Source organism: Electrona antarctica (assembly GCF_951216825.1).
Source record: "Electrona antarctica genome assembly, contig: scaffold_25, whole genome shotgun sequence".
Lineage (NCBI taxonomy): Eukaryota > Metazoa > Chordata > Actinopteri > Myctophiformes > Myctophidae > Electrona > Electrona antarctica.
The window spans coordinates 2,849,711-2,867,431 of NW_027637034.1; the positions used below are offsets into that span (position 1 = coordinate 2,849,711).

Below are 17,721 nucleotides of genomic sequence, written 5' to 3' on the forward strand. Positions count from 1 at the left end.
AAAAAACAAAAAACACTACATACCTATCTTGTACAATTTTACTACAGGTTGCATCCTTGCATCAAACAGTCCATGTCTCTGGTCCATCTCTGGATGTTCCTCTGACAACGTTGAATGTCTTTTGGAGGCCATCTCTCTAGATACTGTAGACCTCTCCCTGTGGTGCTCTGTGGAAATCACCAGTAGAAAGACCTTTCATTATACTACATATTCAAATCAAACTTTACCAAGTCTATTGTCTTGTTCAGTATAAAGGAGCAGTCACTAGTTGTTCAAGTGCTAAAATAATGATCCCATCCTGATGTGAACATCAGCTGAAAATAAATTGTATATTGAATTTGTAAAAGGGAAAGAAAAGTCAAAAAGTAACACAAATAGCCAATCTACAAGCTGCTCAAAACGTGTGGCATCGTGAGCTTGTAAAACATGGTCAAATATTGGACATAGTTTGAATGCTGATTAATCGTGATTAATACATTTTAAACTAAGACGCATCCGATTAAAATGTTTATTCATTTGACAGCCCTAATCTATTTCAAAATGAAATAAGTATTTCTTTAAGCAGTATTCTTTTTTGCCTATTTGAAAAATGTCAACAGTCATTGACTCACCAGCCTCTTCTTGTCTTTGAAGTAGCTCCTCTTGTTCCTCTTTAATCTGTGGAGGTTGTGGTTCCTCCTGGACCAGACTGCAGCTCCTCTCCTCTTCAGGTGGAACCTCCTCTTTACACACAGGAACGTGCAGAAAGACTAGGAAAAAATACAAAGAGACTCTATAAAAGGTTTGAATCTTATCCCTCAATGCGGAGTAGTGGCTGGAAAAAGTATCAACAGATTACTCTTTGGCCACATTTTCCAAAATTGAACATTGATGGTGCGCTGACTGCGCTCTGTGCTGTATGGCCGTTTGTTTACATTATAGCGTTCTCACAGAAGATGTGAGACGAGTTGAATGTTAGGTCTTCTCCAGCAGGTTAGTTGTTAACTATGGAATCGCACATTTCCCGCCAGTTGGTGTGTCGGCACCATATATGGTGGTAGGGGTGGGAGAGCGTGACATCATCAGGGATATTAAGCCCATACTGTAAATGGAGATCCCTGATGTCATCAATATTGGCCAGCAACTCTACATCTGACCTCAAACCCTAAGATCTCCATATATGGAGCTGACCTGTTCTGACATGCCATATGTACATCCATCCTTCCTCTTCAATGTCTCCCTTTTGACCGATACCTGTCCATTAAAACTCTAGATGGGCCTGCCCCAAAGTTAAGGTATTAGTGCAGCCGCGCCCGGCAGCCAGCGAAAACTAGAGTTCTTAACAGGCCCGAAAATTGCCAAAGCGCCAGCGCTCGCCCAGCAGTCTGCCGTCACCCAGGTGGATGCGTGCACGTGACCTGAGGTTAGGCTTGGGCAATATACCGATATTACCGTGATATTATAAATCAATACCGGTAATATCGCGGAGTATATAAATAATACCGAATACCGGTAATATCGCGGAGTATATAAATAATACCGAAAACCGTCATAATACCGTATTCTATTAAAAAATATATTTTTAATTGATCTTTTTTATATATAAAGGCCCAAATTACATTCTTGTTAAGCACCAATTGTCTGTGTATGGTAATTTTACGTCTATTAAGTCTATTTCTGTTTCATCAACTATAATATGCCTGTACAGTGTAGGCTTCAATGACGACGCATAGCCCTGGTCCAGTGCTTACAGCGAGTCTCTCTCTGACGCCCTGTGGAAGTCCCTTCCGCAGCCCTCTGGTCACATTCTCACTCCCGTGCACGGGTTTTCAAATACCAGAAAATAAACAAAACAACGTAACTACTCACCGAAACAAAGCCTGCTAGACCTTGGTAAAAGTCTATTCTCGTAGCTGGGAAGCGTCTCAGGTCCCCAGCTTCTCTAAAATGCACTATTTTAATCATTAAATAAAATAAATCCAACCAGATCGGCGCAGGCAAAATCCGGAAATGCCGTAGTAGAAGAAATGACTCTGCCCGGTAAATTCAGGGTACATTGCGTTATTAAAATGGCACAAAGTGCATTTTAGAGAGAAGCTGGGGACCTGAGACGCTTCCCAGCTACGAGATTAGACTTTTACCAAGGTCTAGCAGGCTTTGTTTCGGTGAGTAGTTACGTTGTTTTGTTTATTTGCTGGTATTTGAAAACCCGCGCACGGGAGTGAGAATGTGACCAGAGGGCTGCGGAAGGGACTTCCACAGGGCGTCAGAGAGAGACTCGCTGTAAGCACTGGACCAGGGCTAGACGACGCACTGCTCGTTGTTTCTACTCCAGCTCCGTCTGCTCGCTCGTATTTTTTTTTTCTTTCTACAAAAGCCTAAATTACTTTGTTAAGCACTGCAACTGTATGTTTGTGTTATTTTAGAGTTTATTTCGGTTAGTTTTATTTTAAACAACTATGAAGGACTTGTAGGCTACATGACGACGACGCGCTGTGCTTATTATTGTTGTCGCCCCTTTTGCTCCTCCTTGCGCTGTAACTGTATGTTTGTGATATTTGTACGAGTCTATTTCGGTTACTTTTATTTTAAACAACATGACGTGAACAGTACACCGGTAGACATCCGTCCAGTCTTCCTCCTCTGCCTCACCGAGGGAAAAACAAAACTGAGCCAAGCTGGCGTTGGCTGGCTCCGAAGCCTTATTTAATGGTTCCAAATAATTAAGTTTGGGAGGATTTCTAACAAATTAACCTTTCTTCGTTTTATTTTATATGTAATTTTACAGGGCGGGTGATGTAACGTTGAATTACGTTAACTTACTTTATCTGGATGTTGAGTTTGAAGAAGTCATTATATGTTCCTCTCATGATGATCGAAATACTTGACTGTATGTGGATATAATCCCAATTAATCGTCAAAACTGTCATTTGATAATGTTCAGTTGCTAAATTAGCAATAGCAACACTGATAGACCAAACACAGCATAACCCTAAGATTTATTTCCGTTTTATCCATTTCCAGAGACTGTACTGCACTCCTTCGATTGAATATGCCAACCACTCCAGTATATAATGGACTAAACATAAAATATACGTTATAACTTGGTTAAAGTTGTTTCACTTTCGTTTCATCAGAATAATAGCTTAATGTGCAGTGACTCTGCAGTGCGTGTCCGTCGCCATCTAGTGGCCGTACCAAATACAGCATTTAAAAAAAAATCAAATCAAATAATAATACCGGTAATACTGATTATCGCGGTATTATTCACGTTATCAATACCGATATCAAAAAATCAATATCGCCCAAGCCTACCTGAGGTCACTTCTCGCCCTCAGGCGTATTACTGGTACTGAAGTAGAATTAACAGCAAAGCTTATGTGAACCCATTAATACTTTTACTGCCGAACCGGCGTCCCATTCATATACATTTTGATCAAAGCAGGGGTTAATGCATCAACGCATTCACATTGTTAATGCTAAGATCGATAACCGATTCATATCGGTTCATCTTTACACTCTCAGTACCGACCCACTTTCACCAATAAAACAAATAAGGACAGAGTGATTTAAACTTACTGAGATCCAGGTGGTCTTCAGGTTCCTGTTTAAGGTGGTCTTCAGGTTCCTGTTTAATATAAACAGTCGTGGCTGGAGAACTGATCTTCACCTGTAGACTGGACTCCACACACTGGTCTGGAATAAAGGAATACAATAAATAATTGAATATTAATAACTTTCATAAAAAGGCTGCCGCTGATCATGTGTCATGAATAAGGACTAATATATTTATGATATTAAACTTTATAAACAGCTCCTGTATAAAACTGAACCAGACTCAATTATTTTAAATTATGAATCAGAATGTTTTTTGGTTGGTTTTTTTAAAATGAAAAATCAAAGAACAAAATGAAAGAACATCTAGCTAGCAGTATTTTTTCATTGCATATTTGAAACAGCCAATCAGTTTATTAACAGATTAATGATCCTGAAATAGATAACACAAGTAGGTATAATATTGTTGCTGTGAGGTGGAAACCTCTTATGTCCAAAACTGTTACTTTTCAGAAAATGAAAAGCTTGTAGTATGATGATTAGGACATTAATTTACAAAAAAACATCAAAGGTTAAATTATGTGAGAGAGAGTGAGTGCATTTTCTGGCACCGGCGGCAGCAGTCTGACACACCCCAGACCCTAACCTCACAGGGAAGACACAGCTGTTTTGGGAACCACGGGTGAGTTTCAACCAGCGACGCTGACAACCCAAATTTTTTACGCATATCGGGAGCCGCGACTGTTGTCGGCAGTTGCGGCGTCGGCCGCGAAACGAACCAACACTGCCGCAGAACTCCACTAATCCCCCTAGCCTGGCTAATAAGCCAGACTAATATCACACAACACTGTCGCGGTATATCAGTCTGGGCTGGCTCCACTTGGATTTCATTTCCCGGGGAACATTTTCTCTTTGACGCAATTGGTCAGAGCTACTGTCAGTCAAAAGTCTCAAGCATTGAACGTCACTGTACCAAAGCCCGCCCATATTGCATACCGTGTCCCGATTGGTCCGACCTGTTCTCGATTGTAGGAAAGAGGCGTGCTACTGAGCCTCGCCAGACTGAAATCCGCTGGTAGGCAACTTTTTTTTGCCAACGGCTGATTCGGTCTGGTTTATTAACCAGGCTATAATCCCCCCACCTTCCAGGGCAGGTGCGTCTGATCGCCGGTGCCGGAGAATGCACTTGCTCCTTCTGAATTATGGAGATACAAGGTTTCTCTGCCCGGCAGCAATGATAAAAAAGTAAACCCAGCTGATATAATAGAACAGTGAGAATCATGTAGATCTCAGGATTCACATGGAAACGGTGAAGACAGAACGGAGACCAGATGTCTCCCTTTGCTAGCCGCAATTTGCAACTCTAGATTTGTTTACAATGGGATGAATCTAGAGTTGCAATACCCTCCATTGACTCCCCACTCATCCAATTTGGTTTGTGATCTGCTTGTCTTAAACAACGTTAAACTCAAACATTGCAGCTGTAGTCCAAGCTTGAATTATCCTCTTTCAATCTGCCGAGCTTATTTTTCATAAAAATCCCCCGTAGACATGTTATGAGCTACATTCTGTCAAGACATCCTCTGTAGGTGATTCTTTTTCTAAGGGTTGCAGTTTGGAAGCACTCGTTTGTGTTAATGGATCGCGCTGCTGCCTCCTGCATTATGTGCAAATTCGAAACAGGTGGTACGCTGGGCGGCTGGGCCGTTCAGTGACTTATGACGAGTGCTTCCAAACTCCAGCACTTAGAAAAATAATCACCTGCACAGAATTTCTTGACAGAAAGTAGCTCATAACATGTCTACGGGGGATTTTTATGAAAAACAAGCTCGGCAGATTGAAAGAGGATAATTCAAGCTTGGACTACAGCTGCAATGTTGGTGAGTTTAACGTTGTTTAAGACAAGCAGATCACAAACCAAATTGGATGAGTGGGGAGTCAATGGAGGGTATTGCAACTCTAGATTCATCCAAATATAAAAAAATATAGAGTTGCAAATTGCGGCTATCCCTTTGCGTGGGACAGTCCCGCATTTACAAGACTTTTCAAGCGTCCCACGAAATGAGACCCTGTCCCACATTGTGACAATGTGACTGACAGGCATCAATGTTCAAATGCCCTAATATAGTTAGTCCCCTAATAGTTGGCTTTCTGTTGTAAAGCTCTCTCAATGTCTCTTTTCCTGATAGATGCATTTTTAAGACGTTTTAAGCCTTTAAAATAACATTAGCAATATCTCCTAAGCTACAGTACCAAGTCGGCCATACCACTTATGACCACATTTATTTAAAAAAAAAGGAAAGAAAAGTGAGATGCCAGAGGGGTTTAATAACAAAATGATATGCAATATTAGGCCAATCAGACACACACACACACACACACACACACACACACACACACACACACACACACACACACACACACACACACACACACACACACACACACACACACACACACACACACACACACACACAGCTGTAATTGGTGAGGACAATAAGCTACTGGGAAATGTAGTTCAGTTCAGCTAGCTTAATGCTACCTGTAGCTAAGGTGGTGTTGTTCAGAGTTTACTAACCTGCAGTATGTAGTTTGGTGGTGGTGTGTGTGTGTGTGTGTGTGTGTGTGTGTGTGTGTGTGTGTGTGTGTGTGTCGTGCGTGTAACACACATACCTGCAGTGTGTAGATCGATGTCCATATCAACATCAATGTCCAGCACTTTGTTTTGTTTCTCCAGCAGAGTTTCTAGTCTCTCCATCTCTCTCTGGAAGAGGTTGACCATGACCTGAGCAGCCAAACTGAGGCGCTCCAACACAAACACTCTGACATCAAGCTTCACACAACAAACATCAGCACCACCACTCTGCTGCTGTTTGTCCAAAACACACAATATGTCCTCTCCCACCGACGTCATGTGTTCATTTATCTTCAGCCGTACAGACTCCATTTGACACGTTTTGACGTCCATTATGAGACGTGTTTTTTAGTAGCACTCCCTTTATTTCACACCACGGTGAAAAACAACCACAGAGCTAAAGGCTAACAACCACCATGCTGCTACCATGCTGCAGCGCTAACCACTGCTACGCACAACCCTGCTTCCGGGTCAAAGTGTTTCACGCATGAGCAATAAACAATCCACATACTGTTGCCTTAATGTATTTCGCCCCCTGGTGGTGGAGGTGTGTAACTGTCACTAAATGATAATGATAGATTATGTAAGGTTTGCGTTTTGCAACTGTCTTCAAATGCCAGTGGCGTAAATATCGACGGTGCAACCGGTGCGATGCACCGGGGTCCAGCGCCCCCAAGGGGCCCATGAAGGGGAAGAAAAAGAGAAAAAAAAGAGTCGGTGAAAGCCTGGTTTCAGGGGCTATCGGTCGCAGGAAGAGTAACACCAAGGATTCATCAGTGATGTCACTGACTGCTGGTTTATAAACAGCTTCAAGTCCATACTACTTCCGTGTTGCATAACAGTGACATCACTGTCCACTCCTTCTTGGTATTTTTACCACCTTGTTTCAACGTGTGTGTTTGTGTTCATGCGCTGCCTGTCAGCAGCACAACATAGCTCAGCTGTAGCCTATTCTGTCACGTTCCGTCGCGCTAATGAAACACTAGATGGGATTATTATGTCATGTCAGCACTATCAGAAGATGTAACCCAGGTAAAGTAATCTGTCACTCTGCAAGTTTAACTAAAGTTTTTTCCATATGTCCAAAGTCATTTCTGATAGCCTGCAGGCTGCAGCCCTGCAGTCCTACAGATACACAGATACAGAGATACAGAATGATTGAAAGTGAAACATGCAAATTGATTGAATATTTTACTATCAGATCGCTTAGGTATAGTTCAAAGACGCATTTGGTACAATGAAGCGCTACCAGCTAATTAATAATATATAATACTAAGCGGTAAGGTAATGTGCAACCACTTCCAGAGAGAGATGGAGACACTAAATCTCAGCTGTAGAAACATGTTGTTTGCATGCATGCATCACTGCCTTGCATGCTGTGTAGTGTGTGCTACTATGCCAAGTGACTGACAAGTGTTGAGTTGTCACTCACTTTGAGTGATTTATGATGTTATCTTTCTGTTAAAATCATTTTTTTACTCTGTCCCAAAAATTGGGGAGGCACTGGGGGGGACACTGGGGAGGTACTGTGGAGGCACTGGGGGGACACTGGGGAGGCACTGTGGGGACACTGGGGAGGCACTGTGGGGACACTGGGGAGGCACTGTGTGGACACTGGGGAGGCACTGTGGGGACACTGGGGAGGCACTATGGAGGCACTGGGGAGGCACTATGGAGGCACTGGGGAGGCACTGTGGGGACACTGGGGAGGCACTATGGAGGCACTGGGGAGACCCCCCCCCCCCCCCCCCCCCCCCCGCAGCACATTATCAGTATTATTATTATATTTTAGGGGGCCCACACAACATTTTTGCACCGGGGCCCACTGCCAGGTAGTTTCGGTCCATTCCCCCGCAAGACCAGCAATGGATCTCTTCAATACTGTGGAAGAACGGGAAAATGCGTGATGACCTGAAGCAGATGTGGTATGAGCCACCTTCCCCAAGTCTGACATATAGCCAAGTCCCCAATCCAGAGCGCTTTTTCTGCCACCGGCTTATGGTGTGGATGCCCTACCACCATGGGTACAAGAAGGACTTTAAGTGTCCCAAGTGCAGGTTCTACCTCACAGGAGGCGGTATACACCCGAGGGCGCGTCAGGTGCTAGATGTTGACCGCTATTATCTCATGATAACTGAGATTCTCAGGTAATCCTTTAACTCATACAGGACGGGAACCTCTTTTGGTGTTTTAATCATTATGTTATACTTTAGCTATTGAAAAATAGCAGATCTACAAGCTCACAGCACAGAGTGCCGCGCTACGAGCTTGTAGATCTGCTATTTTTGCATATTTTTGGGGTTCCTTGACATGAGAATGTTTGAGAACGACTGACATAGAAACATGGGCTAAAGATAACATCACAATGTAACTTAAATCCAGGATAACACTAAGAGTTTCCAATGTGGTCCAGGTGCAGCAACCCTAAATGCAAGGCATCCGTCATCTCCTCCAGCAACGCCATTGTAAGCCAGCTGGATCTTCCTTGGCAGTCAGAGTTCCGCATCATTCTGACGCAGAGGTGAGTTATCCCTACACATCAGACCTAAACTACTTAACAACTATGGTCTTGTGTAAAGGTCCATCTACAAACTAAGATGGTGTTCATGTAACATTCAGAGACTACAATTAAAAAAATGTCTGTTTTCCACAGCCTACTGCTTATGCTTTAACTGTTTCTCCATCTAGGTACGCGTGTGACATCCGTCTGATGCGGGAAAGGACATTGGGGAACAGCTCCACACGGCTTGCCAAGCAGCTGAAAGAGGGCCACAGTGAGCAGTGGCTCCACCGCCTGTCGAGGTACCTTGGAGAGTGTGCGGACTTTGTCAACCGTCCCAGTCTGTTTCCTGTAGTCTGTCAGGACCCCCCTGAGCCTATGGAAGTTCCAACCAATAAGTGGTTACTGACTGTGTGGGGAAAGGCCATCTTGACCCGGCTGGAGTATGTGAAGTCCTGCATCACCTCTGTCTTTGGGTCTATTTTGAAAATGGATTCTACTAAGAAGGTGAATAATTATTGCATTTGCTTATAATTGGCAAAACTCTTGTACCACAATCTGTGTCAAATATCACATCTCTTTGTGTAATTGCAGATTACCAAGAAGCTGGCAGGTGTAGCTAAAGGGACGGCACTGTGGCAGACAACAGTCAGCAATGAGCTTGGACAGATCATCAATAGTGTACTTACAGATGGGGAAGGGGCACAACTGGACATCATGGTCGCTGGCATCGTAGATCGGTACAGTCAGGCAAGCATGACCCCACCAAAGCTGCTGTACGTGGACTGTGGGTGCTGTTCAGAGAAGGGGGAGAAACGGACCCAGCTCCAGAAGCGGTTCGGTGGCTGGCCAAACCTCAAGATTCGTCTGGACATCTACCACTTCATGAGACGGCTGGCACTTGGCACGACCACCGACTCACATCCCCTGTTTCCCACATTCATGGCACGGCTCTCTGCGTGTGTTTTTGAGTGTGATATGGGAGATGTTGCCTTATTGCGTCGCTACAAAAGGGAGCAGCTAAAGCAAGAGGGTATGCCCGGCATTACAGATGCGATGGTGGATGCCAACATCTCCAAAGATGAGCTGGCACAGTACTGCAAAAGGAAGACCAGAGGGGTGGACGTCACCACTCGCCTTATTTCCAGACTGCTGGATGAGTTGATGGGGGATAAGGGGAAAGACCTCCTTGGCGTTCCCCTCCTAGATAGCGAGAAGATGCAGCACATTTGGAACACACAGCAGAGGCACATAAAGTGCATTCAAGATCTAGACGATGTACCCCTCTACACAGAGACTGGCACCACCACCAAGCTGGGAGTGGTTCTCACCAGGTACAGGTGTGCCAGGGGCTCCTCCTCCCTAGAGTCATTCCATCTCCACCTCAACAGGTTTATTCCAGGTGAGAATGGCTGGGACATGTATGCGCAATATGTTTCTATTTAGTACTTTTTCATATGTTATCAAATATTGTTATTGCGAACGCAGTGATTGCGAACGCAGTGAGCATTTACTATGAGACCCAGCAGATCATGTCTGTGTGTCTGTGTGTGTCACGCTGTAACACCACCAGAGGGCGCAGCTGTATCACACACAAAAACACACACACACACATGCACGCACACACACGCACGCACGCACACACACACACACACACACACACACACAAAACTTAACTTAAAAAAACTTAACTTAAAAAAAAACTTAACTTAAAAAAAAACTTGTAAAAAAACACTTAACTTAAAAAAAAAACTTAAAAAGGAAAAACTTTAAAAGGAAAAACAAAAAAAAATTAACTTAAAAAAAAAACTTAAAAAGGAAAAACTTTAAAAGGAAAAACTTAAAAGAAACTTAACTTAAAAAAAAACTTAACTTAAAAAAAAACTTGTAAAAAAACACTTAACTTAAAAAAAAAACTTAAAGGAAAAACTTAAAGGAAAAACTAAAAAAACTTAACTTAAAAAAAAACTTAACTTAAAAAAAAAACTTAAAGGAAAAACTTTAAAAGGAAAAACTTAAAAAAAACTTAACTTAAAAAAAATCTTAACTTAAAAAAAACTTAAAAAACACAAAAAAAAGAGAACTTAAAAAAAACCTTAAAAAATTACGTAATTTATTCTAATTGTTGTTTTTGCAATTTACGAGCTGCGTTCGCTTCCCGCGTTTGCGCGTCTTACTTGTTAGTGATAAACGGTCTTGATTCCTTATGCCCACTTTAGGTACACAGGTCAACAGCCTGAACTACCAGCTCTTTTTGTTAGAAGGGCTGAATCGGTGGAACCAGGACCGGGGTGCTGCAGCACTGTCTGTCAAGCCACCTGTCCTCCTCAGCTACTCTGGAGACTTGGTTAACAATGTGAACACCAACAGCTTGAAGGTTCTGGGGCGGAAATATGTCCCCTCTTTCCACCCCCCGCCTCAGTACACTGGTACGTTAATGCAGTAATTATGAAAAACTTAATTAGTTTATCCAAGTGTATGCTTATATGATTTCTCTCATTTCCCAGGAGAGATGATTGGTGTTCAATCAGACAGAAGGGCAGACGACTAAAGATGTTGATGTGGACTCGGAAGAGACCCATCAACTCTTGGAAGAACATGAGGAGGAACAGGACGAAGGCTTTGTAGACCAGGCCCCAGATCCTACCACTGTTACACTGTTATGGCCACTTATTCTGTTGGACCCACACCAGCCTCCTGCCACCTCCATTCAGCTGGTAAGAGCTAGAACTGCATAAAATCAAATGTTTGAATGTCTTTCTTATACCACAAGTGTAAATAAATGTATTTATAATGTGTGTGGGTGTTTCTTTCTGTGACCACCTCACTCATCCTGTCTTGCTCTGCCAGCCTCCTGCCGGCTCCACCGCTGTCCCAGATGCCAGCGCCATTCATACTGCCACACAGCTGGTAAGACCTAGAACTGCATAACATTGAATGTCTTGCTTATACCACAAGTGTAAATGTTGTATTTCTAATGCTTGTTTGTTTTTTCCCTTGCCTTGACCACCTCACTCATCCTGTCTGGCTCTGCCAGCCTCCTGCCAGCTCCACCGCTGTCCCAGATGCCATTCATACTGCTGTTACACAGCTGGTAAGAGCTAGTACTGCATAAAATCAAATGCTTCAATGTCTTGTTTATACCAAATAAATGTTGCATTTCTAATGTTTTGTTTTCCCCCTTGCTGTGATCACCTCACCCATCCTGCCCCCTGCCAGCTCTGTCCCTGATGCCTCCTACCAGCCTCCTGCCAGCTCCATTGCTACACTCTCGCCCCTCCCGTTTGTATGCAAGAGCTGGAAAGGACTTCTGGGAACTCCGATTGCTGCTACACAGCTGGTAAGAGCTAGACTGGCATAAAATCAAATGTTTGAATGTCTGTCTTGCTTATACCACTAGTGTAAATGTTTAAATAATGTCCATGCTGCCTCCTACCAGCCTCCTGCCAGCTCTGTCCCTGCTGCCTCCTACCAGCCTCCTGCCAGCTCTGTCCCTGCTGCCTCCTACCAGCCTCCTGCCAGCTCTGTCCCTGCTGCCTCCTACCAGCCTCCTGCCAGCTCTGTCCCTGCTGCCTCCTACCAGCCTCCTGCCAGCTCTGTCCCTGATGCCTCCTACCAGCCTCCTGCCAGCTCTGTCCCTGCTGCCTCCTACCAGCCTCCTGCCAGCTCTGTCCCTGCTGCCTCCTACCAGCCTCCTGCCAGCTCTGTCCCTGATGCCTCCTACCAGCCTCCTGCCAGCTCTGTCCCTGCTGCCTCCTACCAGCCTCCTGCTAGCTCTGTCCCTGCTGCCTCCTACCAGCCTCCTGCCAGCTCTGTCCCTGATGCCTCCTACCAGCCTCCTGCCAGCTCTGTCCCTGCTGCCTCCTACCAGCCTCCTGCCAGCTCTGTCCCTGATGCCTCCTACCAGCCTCCTGCCAGCTCCATTCACACAGCTACACAACTGGTAAGGGCAAAAATGGCTAAATTATGTTTGAATGTCTGTCTTAATCCACTAGTGTAAATGTTTAATTTCTGATGTTTGTATTCCCAGGCTGTGGCCTCATGCCACCCTTCTGCCACCTCTACCCATCCTGCTGTCTCCTGCCAGCCCATTCAGCCTGCTACCTCAGAGGTACCGGAGGAACAGTTGGTAAGTAACTACTTTAAATACGTGTGTGTGTGTGTGTGTGTGTGTGTGTGTGTGTGTGTGTGTGTGTGTGTGTGTGTGTGTGTGTCAGTCACAGTGTAAATGTTTAATTTCTAATATGATGTTTGTATTTCCAGGCTGTGGATGAGCGTAACATTCCAGGAATGGACCGTGTGGACAGCCTAGCACAGTATCTGGTGGAGTTGCACACTCGAACCGCTTTGACATTGAGTCAACAACAAGTCTCTGCCATTAAGGGTTTGTGGCAGAACCTTCTGCCTTATGATCGCCAGCGGGTGGTCTTCGCTGCCAGACACCAGGACAGACTTTCTGTTGGCAAGTTCAAATCTACAAAAAAAAAATAGAGTTCACACCTGGAGTAGACAGCCTTAAGCGTAGTGTGCTGGCATCACCTGGTTCCTTTGCACAGTTTCCAGACTGCTGCCGTCTAATGGAGGCCATATTCATTAGACTCTGTCGCATTCACAAGAGTCCAAAGAAACGTGGAGATGGCTCGGTGACTAGGTGGACTCTTATTATTGACAGCTTTAGAAACATTAAAGCATTGATCCATAATAATGGAGCAATTATGCAGGACACAGAGTTGCAGCTTATAGATGTCAATCTAGCCACCCTCAAAGCATGGTACAACCAGCGGGTGAAGCGGCAGGATGTCAGCCTGCTCCTGCAGGGAATCGATCTTCTTCCTCGTATGCCTCTGTCTTCTGAGCCGCTTAGCCCAGCCAATGTTTCGGCCCGCTGCTGCTGTTCCCCTTCGCCCAGCTACTGACCCTCTGCTTCCCTCAGCTGGTGTTCGCCCTGCTGCTGTGCCTCAACCACATGTCCCTCAGCCTGTGCAGGCACACAAAAGGCGAGCTATAGCCCCCCTCCCTGTTTGGCCCACTGCTGCTGTTCCCCTTCGCCCAGCTACTGACCCTCTGCTTCCCTCAGCTGGTGTTCGCCCTGCTGTTGTGCCTCAGTCACATGTCCCTCAGCCTGTGCAGGCACACAAAAGGCGAGCTATAGCCCCCCTCCCTGCTATACCCCCAGTGCGCCCCCCCTCCCTGCTATACCCCCCCGAATACAGCCAAAAATGATTTTCCCCAAACCCAGTACTGTCATTATTTTCCCCCAAACATATCCTCCACCCATTTTCACTCAATTTCCCACCACTGCACTCCCTGGCATCCCCATACACCCTCCAATCCCTACTGTGTTTGGTGTTCCTCAGGTGCAGTCTGCATATCTCCCGCCACCTGCTAGTAGTCGCCCCGCAAAGATACGCTCTAACAAGAGGACGGTTGTGGCGAATTCTTGTAGAAAATGTGGGCAGTATAGAACTGCAGCAACTGGGCACAGTCAGCACAGAGGCACAATTTATTGTCCCAATACTGAGACTCTGCCTTTAAATGACTGGCTAGAGCAAATAAAGAAATCTAAAATGTAGAGATCCTGGGATGTCTTCCCAGTTTTGCATTGTGTTTTGCATTGATGCTGCTACTTGCTATAATAGCAAGGCAACTGTTGCTGGCAAATGTTGCTGCTTGAGTTTATATAAGGACTGTACATAATGGGTTTGCCTTATATGACTGTATATACTCTTCCCTGTGTTTAATGTGTTGTCAGTATTTTGATGACTTTGCATGTTTGTTTTGTGAGCTTGCATATTGAAGATGCAAATCTAATCCCTCTTGGATATTGTCAGTAGTTTGATGACCTTGCATGTTGTGTGACTTGCATGTTAAAGATGCGAATATTTTTGCCATTTTACTGTTATCTATTTTAAGTGTTATGTTGCTGCTGTAGTTTATAAGGCCTGCACATGGGAGTTTGCCTTATATGAACATGTTTGTTGGATATTTTATATTGCACAGTACTTTGCACACTTTGCATTTTTGTACAACAATGCACATTTACTTGTTAAACCTGAAAATAAAATTGTTTAAAAGAATGTTAATACATCGTTGTGTTTAATTTTGTTCCAGGGCTTAGTTATGTAATGGTTAGCCTGACACTTCTCATTCTGTTGCACTTCATTGCCAGGACTTTTTTTTTGTTCAGGGCTGGAGCCAGGCTATATTGGGGTTGCTTCCTACTAGAATTGCAAATCGGAATACTAGTTTAAAATTCCAACAAGTAATGCATGCTTTAAACTTGGGTTTTACAAAATGGGACTTAACAAAACTGAAGAAATTATCAAACATTATGTGCTGGAAGGGCTTGTCAGTTCATTAAAGCAGGAACCAAGGTGTTTATGCAAAGACAGCAGATATATAACTATATGTGAGCATGCTGATGAATGATGACGTTCAGTAAACGCATACTTGACTCCCTGCAGAGAAAAATAATTTGGTTGACTGTAGCAGTTACGTGAAATCACTCTGAATCCAATGCTAAACGTTTGCCATTCACTGCTGTCATAAGTCTACTCAATACAGTTTTGTTTAAAGCGGGGCTTGAACCGGGGACACTGAACGTTTGCTGTAAAGTCTACTCATACAGTTTGCTTAAAGCGGGGCTTGAACTGGTGACACTGGGATCCGTACTTCCCCTTCCTAGAAACGCTAGTTTTAACATTTCAGTGCTTTTTGAAAATATTCGGATACATTATCGCTTGCAGCAGGATTGTACATGAAGCTGAGTTAGAATTGCATCCATTCCCTTCCATTTTCTCAAGTTTTCTCTCCTTTTCTCTTCTTTCTTCTCTTTTATTTCTCCCCCCTTCTTCCACCTCCATTTTTCTTCTTCCCCCCTCTTACAGTATAGTGTTCCCCAGCTTTAGCTCAGTCAGTAGAGCTCCCGCCTTCGGTCCACAAGGTTGTGAGTTCAAATCCCGGTACCGACTAGGCATGCCACGGTATGAGATTTTACAGTACGGTACGGTGCCGGTATTGAAAACCTATACCTCGGTATTCCACGGTATTTATATTAAAAAAATAATAATAAAAAAAGATTGCCCCCCCCCCCCCCCCCCCCCCACCTATGTCTAGTGACTACCCCCACCTCCTTATAAGCCCTTCTTTGTTCCCCAACCTGTAGGCCTACATATCTTATTTATTTATTTTTCCCTTTTTATGATCATTTGAATTTTGTTATTTGTCATGTGACTTGTCATGATTATGAATTGATTACCCAGGACCGAATGGAAACAAGACTGCAAGGACTTTTTTCAGTGATCCCTTTGGACATTGACTGTACCCTATACTGATTACATTTCTGCCAATAAAGTATTCAATCATTGAATCAATAGCTATTCACCACTGTATTTCACTGTACTATGGCTCCCCCTAATGGCCGTTTTGTACCCTGCACGCTGTAATGCAATCTGCGCATGCTCGCAACTGCGTGCCTCTGTGTTGTTGACACTTGACAGTTCACACTTTTAGTTTAGTACATGTGGAAATATGGAATATACAATTGGATCTGGGTGTCTTTCAGCAACACTAACTCAAAGGTAGGAAGCACCTTTTCAATCTACTGCAGCTGTGTGGTGAAAATAAACGTTTTGCCTTAGTCTGGGAGTGGAGTTGCACTGCATGCGCAGCATGCGCCGCCCACCAACGCTGTATTAAAATACCGTAAACTCGGAAATCTCACGGTATCAACACCGTGGCTGTTCCTGTCGCGGTATTACCGAAATTCGGTAAACCGCGGCATGCCTAGTACTACCGACAACTCAGCTCGTCAGTCTCATTTGTGCATGTTGTTCTTATTGCGCATTGTTCTTCTTCTATCTTGGTCCCGCTTTATCGCTGCTTGCAGCTATATTTATTATTATTATTACACTTTTGCTGTGCATTTTAAGAAATGCACTGCAAAATTGTGTATTATTTACATTATTACTATTATTATTATTAACAAATTGCATTTTGTTTTACCTTTCCAATCCAGTGTTGCATCATCAGTCTGGCCTTCATGTCTTACCAACAGTAAGTGAACATAGAAGCTTGGCTAAACCAAAAAAACATGGCTGTGACCAGTGTGGACAACGCTACCATTGTATGTCTGACCTCAAAAGACACCAGAGAATTCACACAGGAGAGAAACCCTATGGATGTGATCAGTGTGGACAACACTTCTCTCGAATGTCCAGCCTTAAAAGTCACCAGAGAATACACACTGGAGAGAAACCCTATGGATGTGATCAGTGTGGACAACACTTCTCTCAAATGGCAAGCCTTAAATCACACCAGAAAATTCACACTGGAGAGAAACCCTATGGATGTGATCACTGTGGACAACACTTCTCTCTAATATCCAGCCTTAAATCACACCAGAAAATTCACACTGGAGAGAAACCATATGGATGTGATCAGTGTGGGCAGCACTTCTCCCAAAAGAGCAACCTTAAAAGACACCAGAGAATACACACAGGAGAGAAACCCTATGGATGTGATCAGTGTGGACAACACTTCTTTCAAATATCCAGCCTTAAAACACACCAGAGAATTCACACTGGAGAGAAACCATATGGATGTGATCAGTGTGGGCAGCACTTCTCCCAAAAGAGCAACCTTAAAAGACACCAGAGAATACACACTGGAGAGAAACCCTATGGATGTGATCAGTGTGGACAACACTTCTCTCAAATATCCAGCCTTAAAACACACCAGAGAATTCACACTAGAGAGAAAAACTAGGGGTGTGATCAACGTGGACAACGCTTCTCTATAATGTCTAACCTTAAAAAACATCAGAAACATCAGCAGATCCACATAACAGTGTAGCATGATATGATACATTATGGTATTTTTGTATAAGCTATTGTTTATTAAGAATGCTAAACTATACACACATTACAAGTATATGTGCTGACTGTAGATTCATAGGATGGGGATGAATTTAATGTTGATTTGTTGATTGATAATTGTAAGTTAACTCACTAATGTCCCACTAGAAAATATCTAGTGGTCCAGGAGGAATTTG

At 43.9% G+C, this 17,721-nt stretch overlaps 2 protein-coding genes across 2 annotated transcripts in view; both read right to left on the minus strand.

Moving 5' to 3' along the window:
• The window catches only part of LOC306919402 (uncharacterized protein), a gene marked incomplete at its 3' end in the record, with an annotated part of 342,672 nt that overhangs the window by 237,401 nt on the left and 87,550 nt on the right, over nucleotides 1–17,721 (minus strand). The window contains exon 2 of the mRNA XM_079532190.1: nucleotides 3,559–3,675. Within this exon, the coding sequence (XP_079388316.1) occupies nucleotides 3,559–3,675 (117 nt within the window). The remainder of the gene's footprint in view (nucleotides 1–3,558; nucleotides 3,676–17,721) is intronic.
• LOC306919360 (uncharacterized protein) overlaps nucleotides 1–17,721 on the minus strand; it is a gene marked incomplete at its 3' end in the record, with an annotated part of 157,127 nt that overhangs the window by 85,087 nt on the left and 54,319 nt on the right. The gene's annotated exons all lie outside the window — the stretch shown is intronic.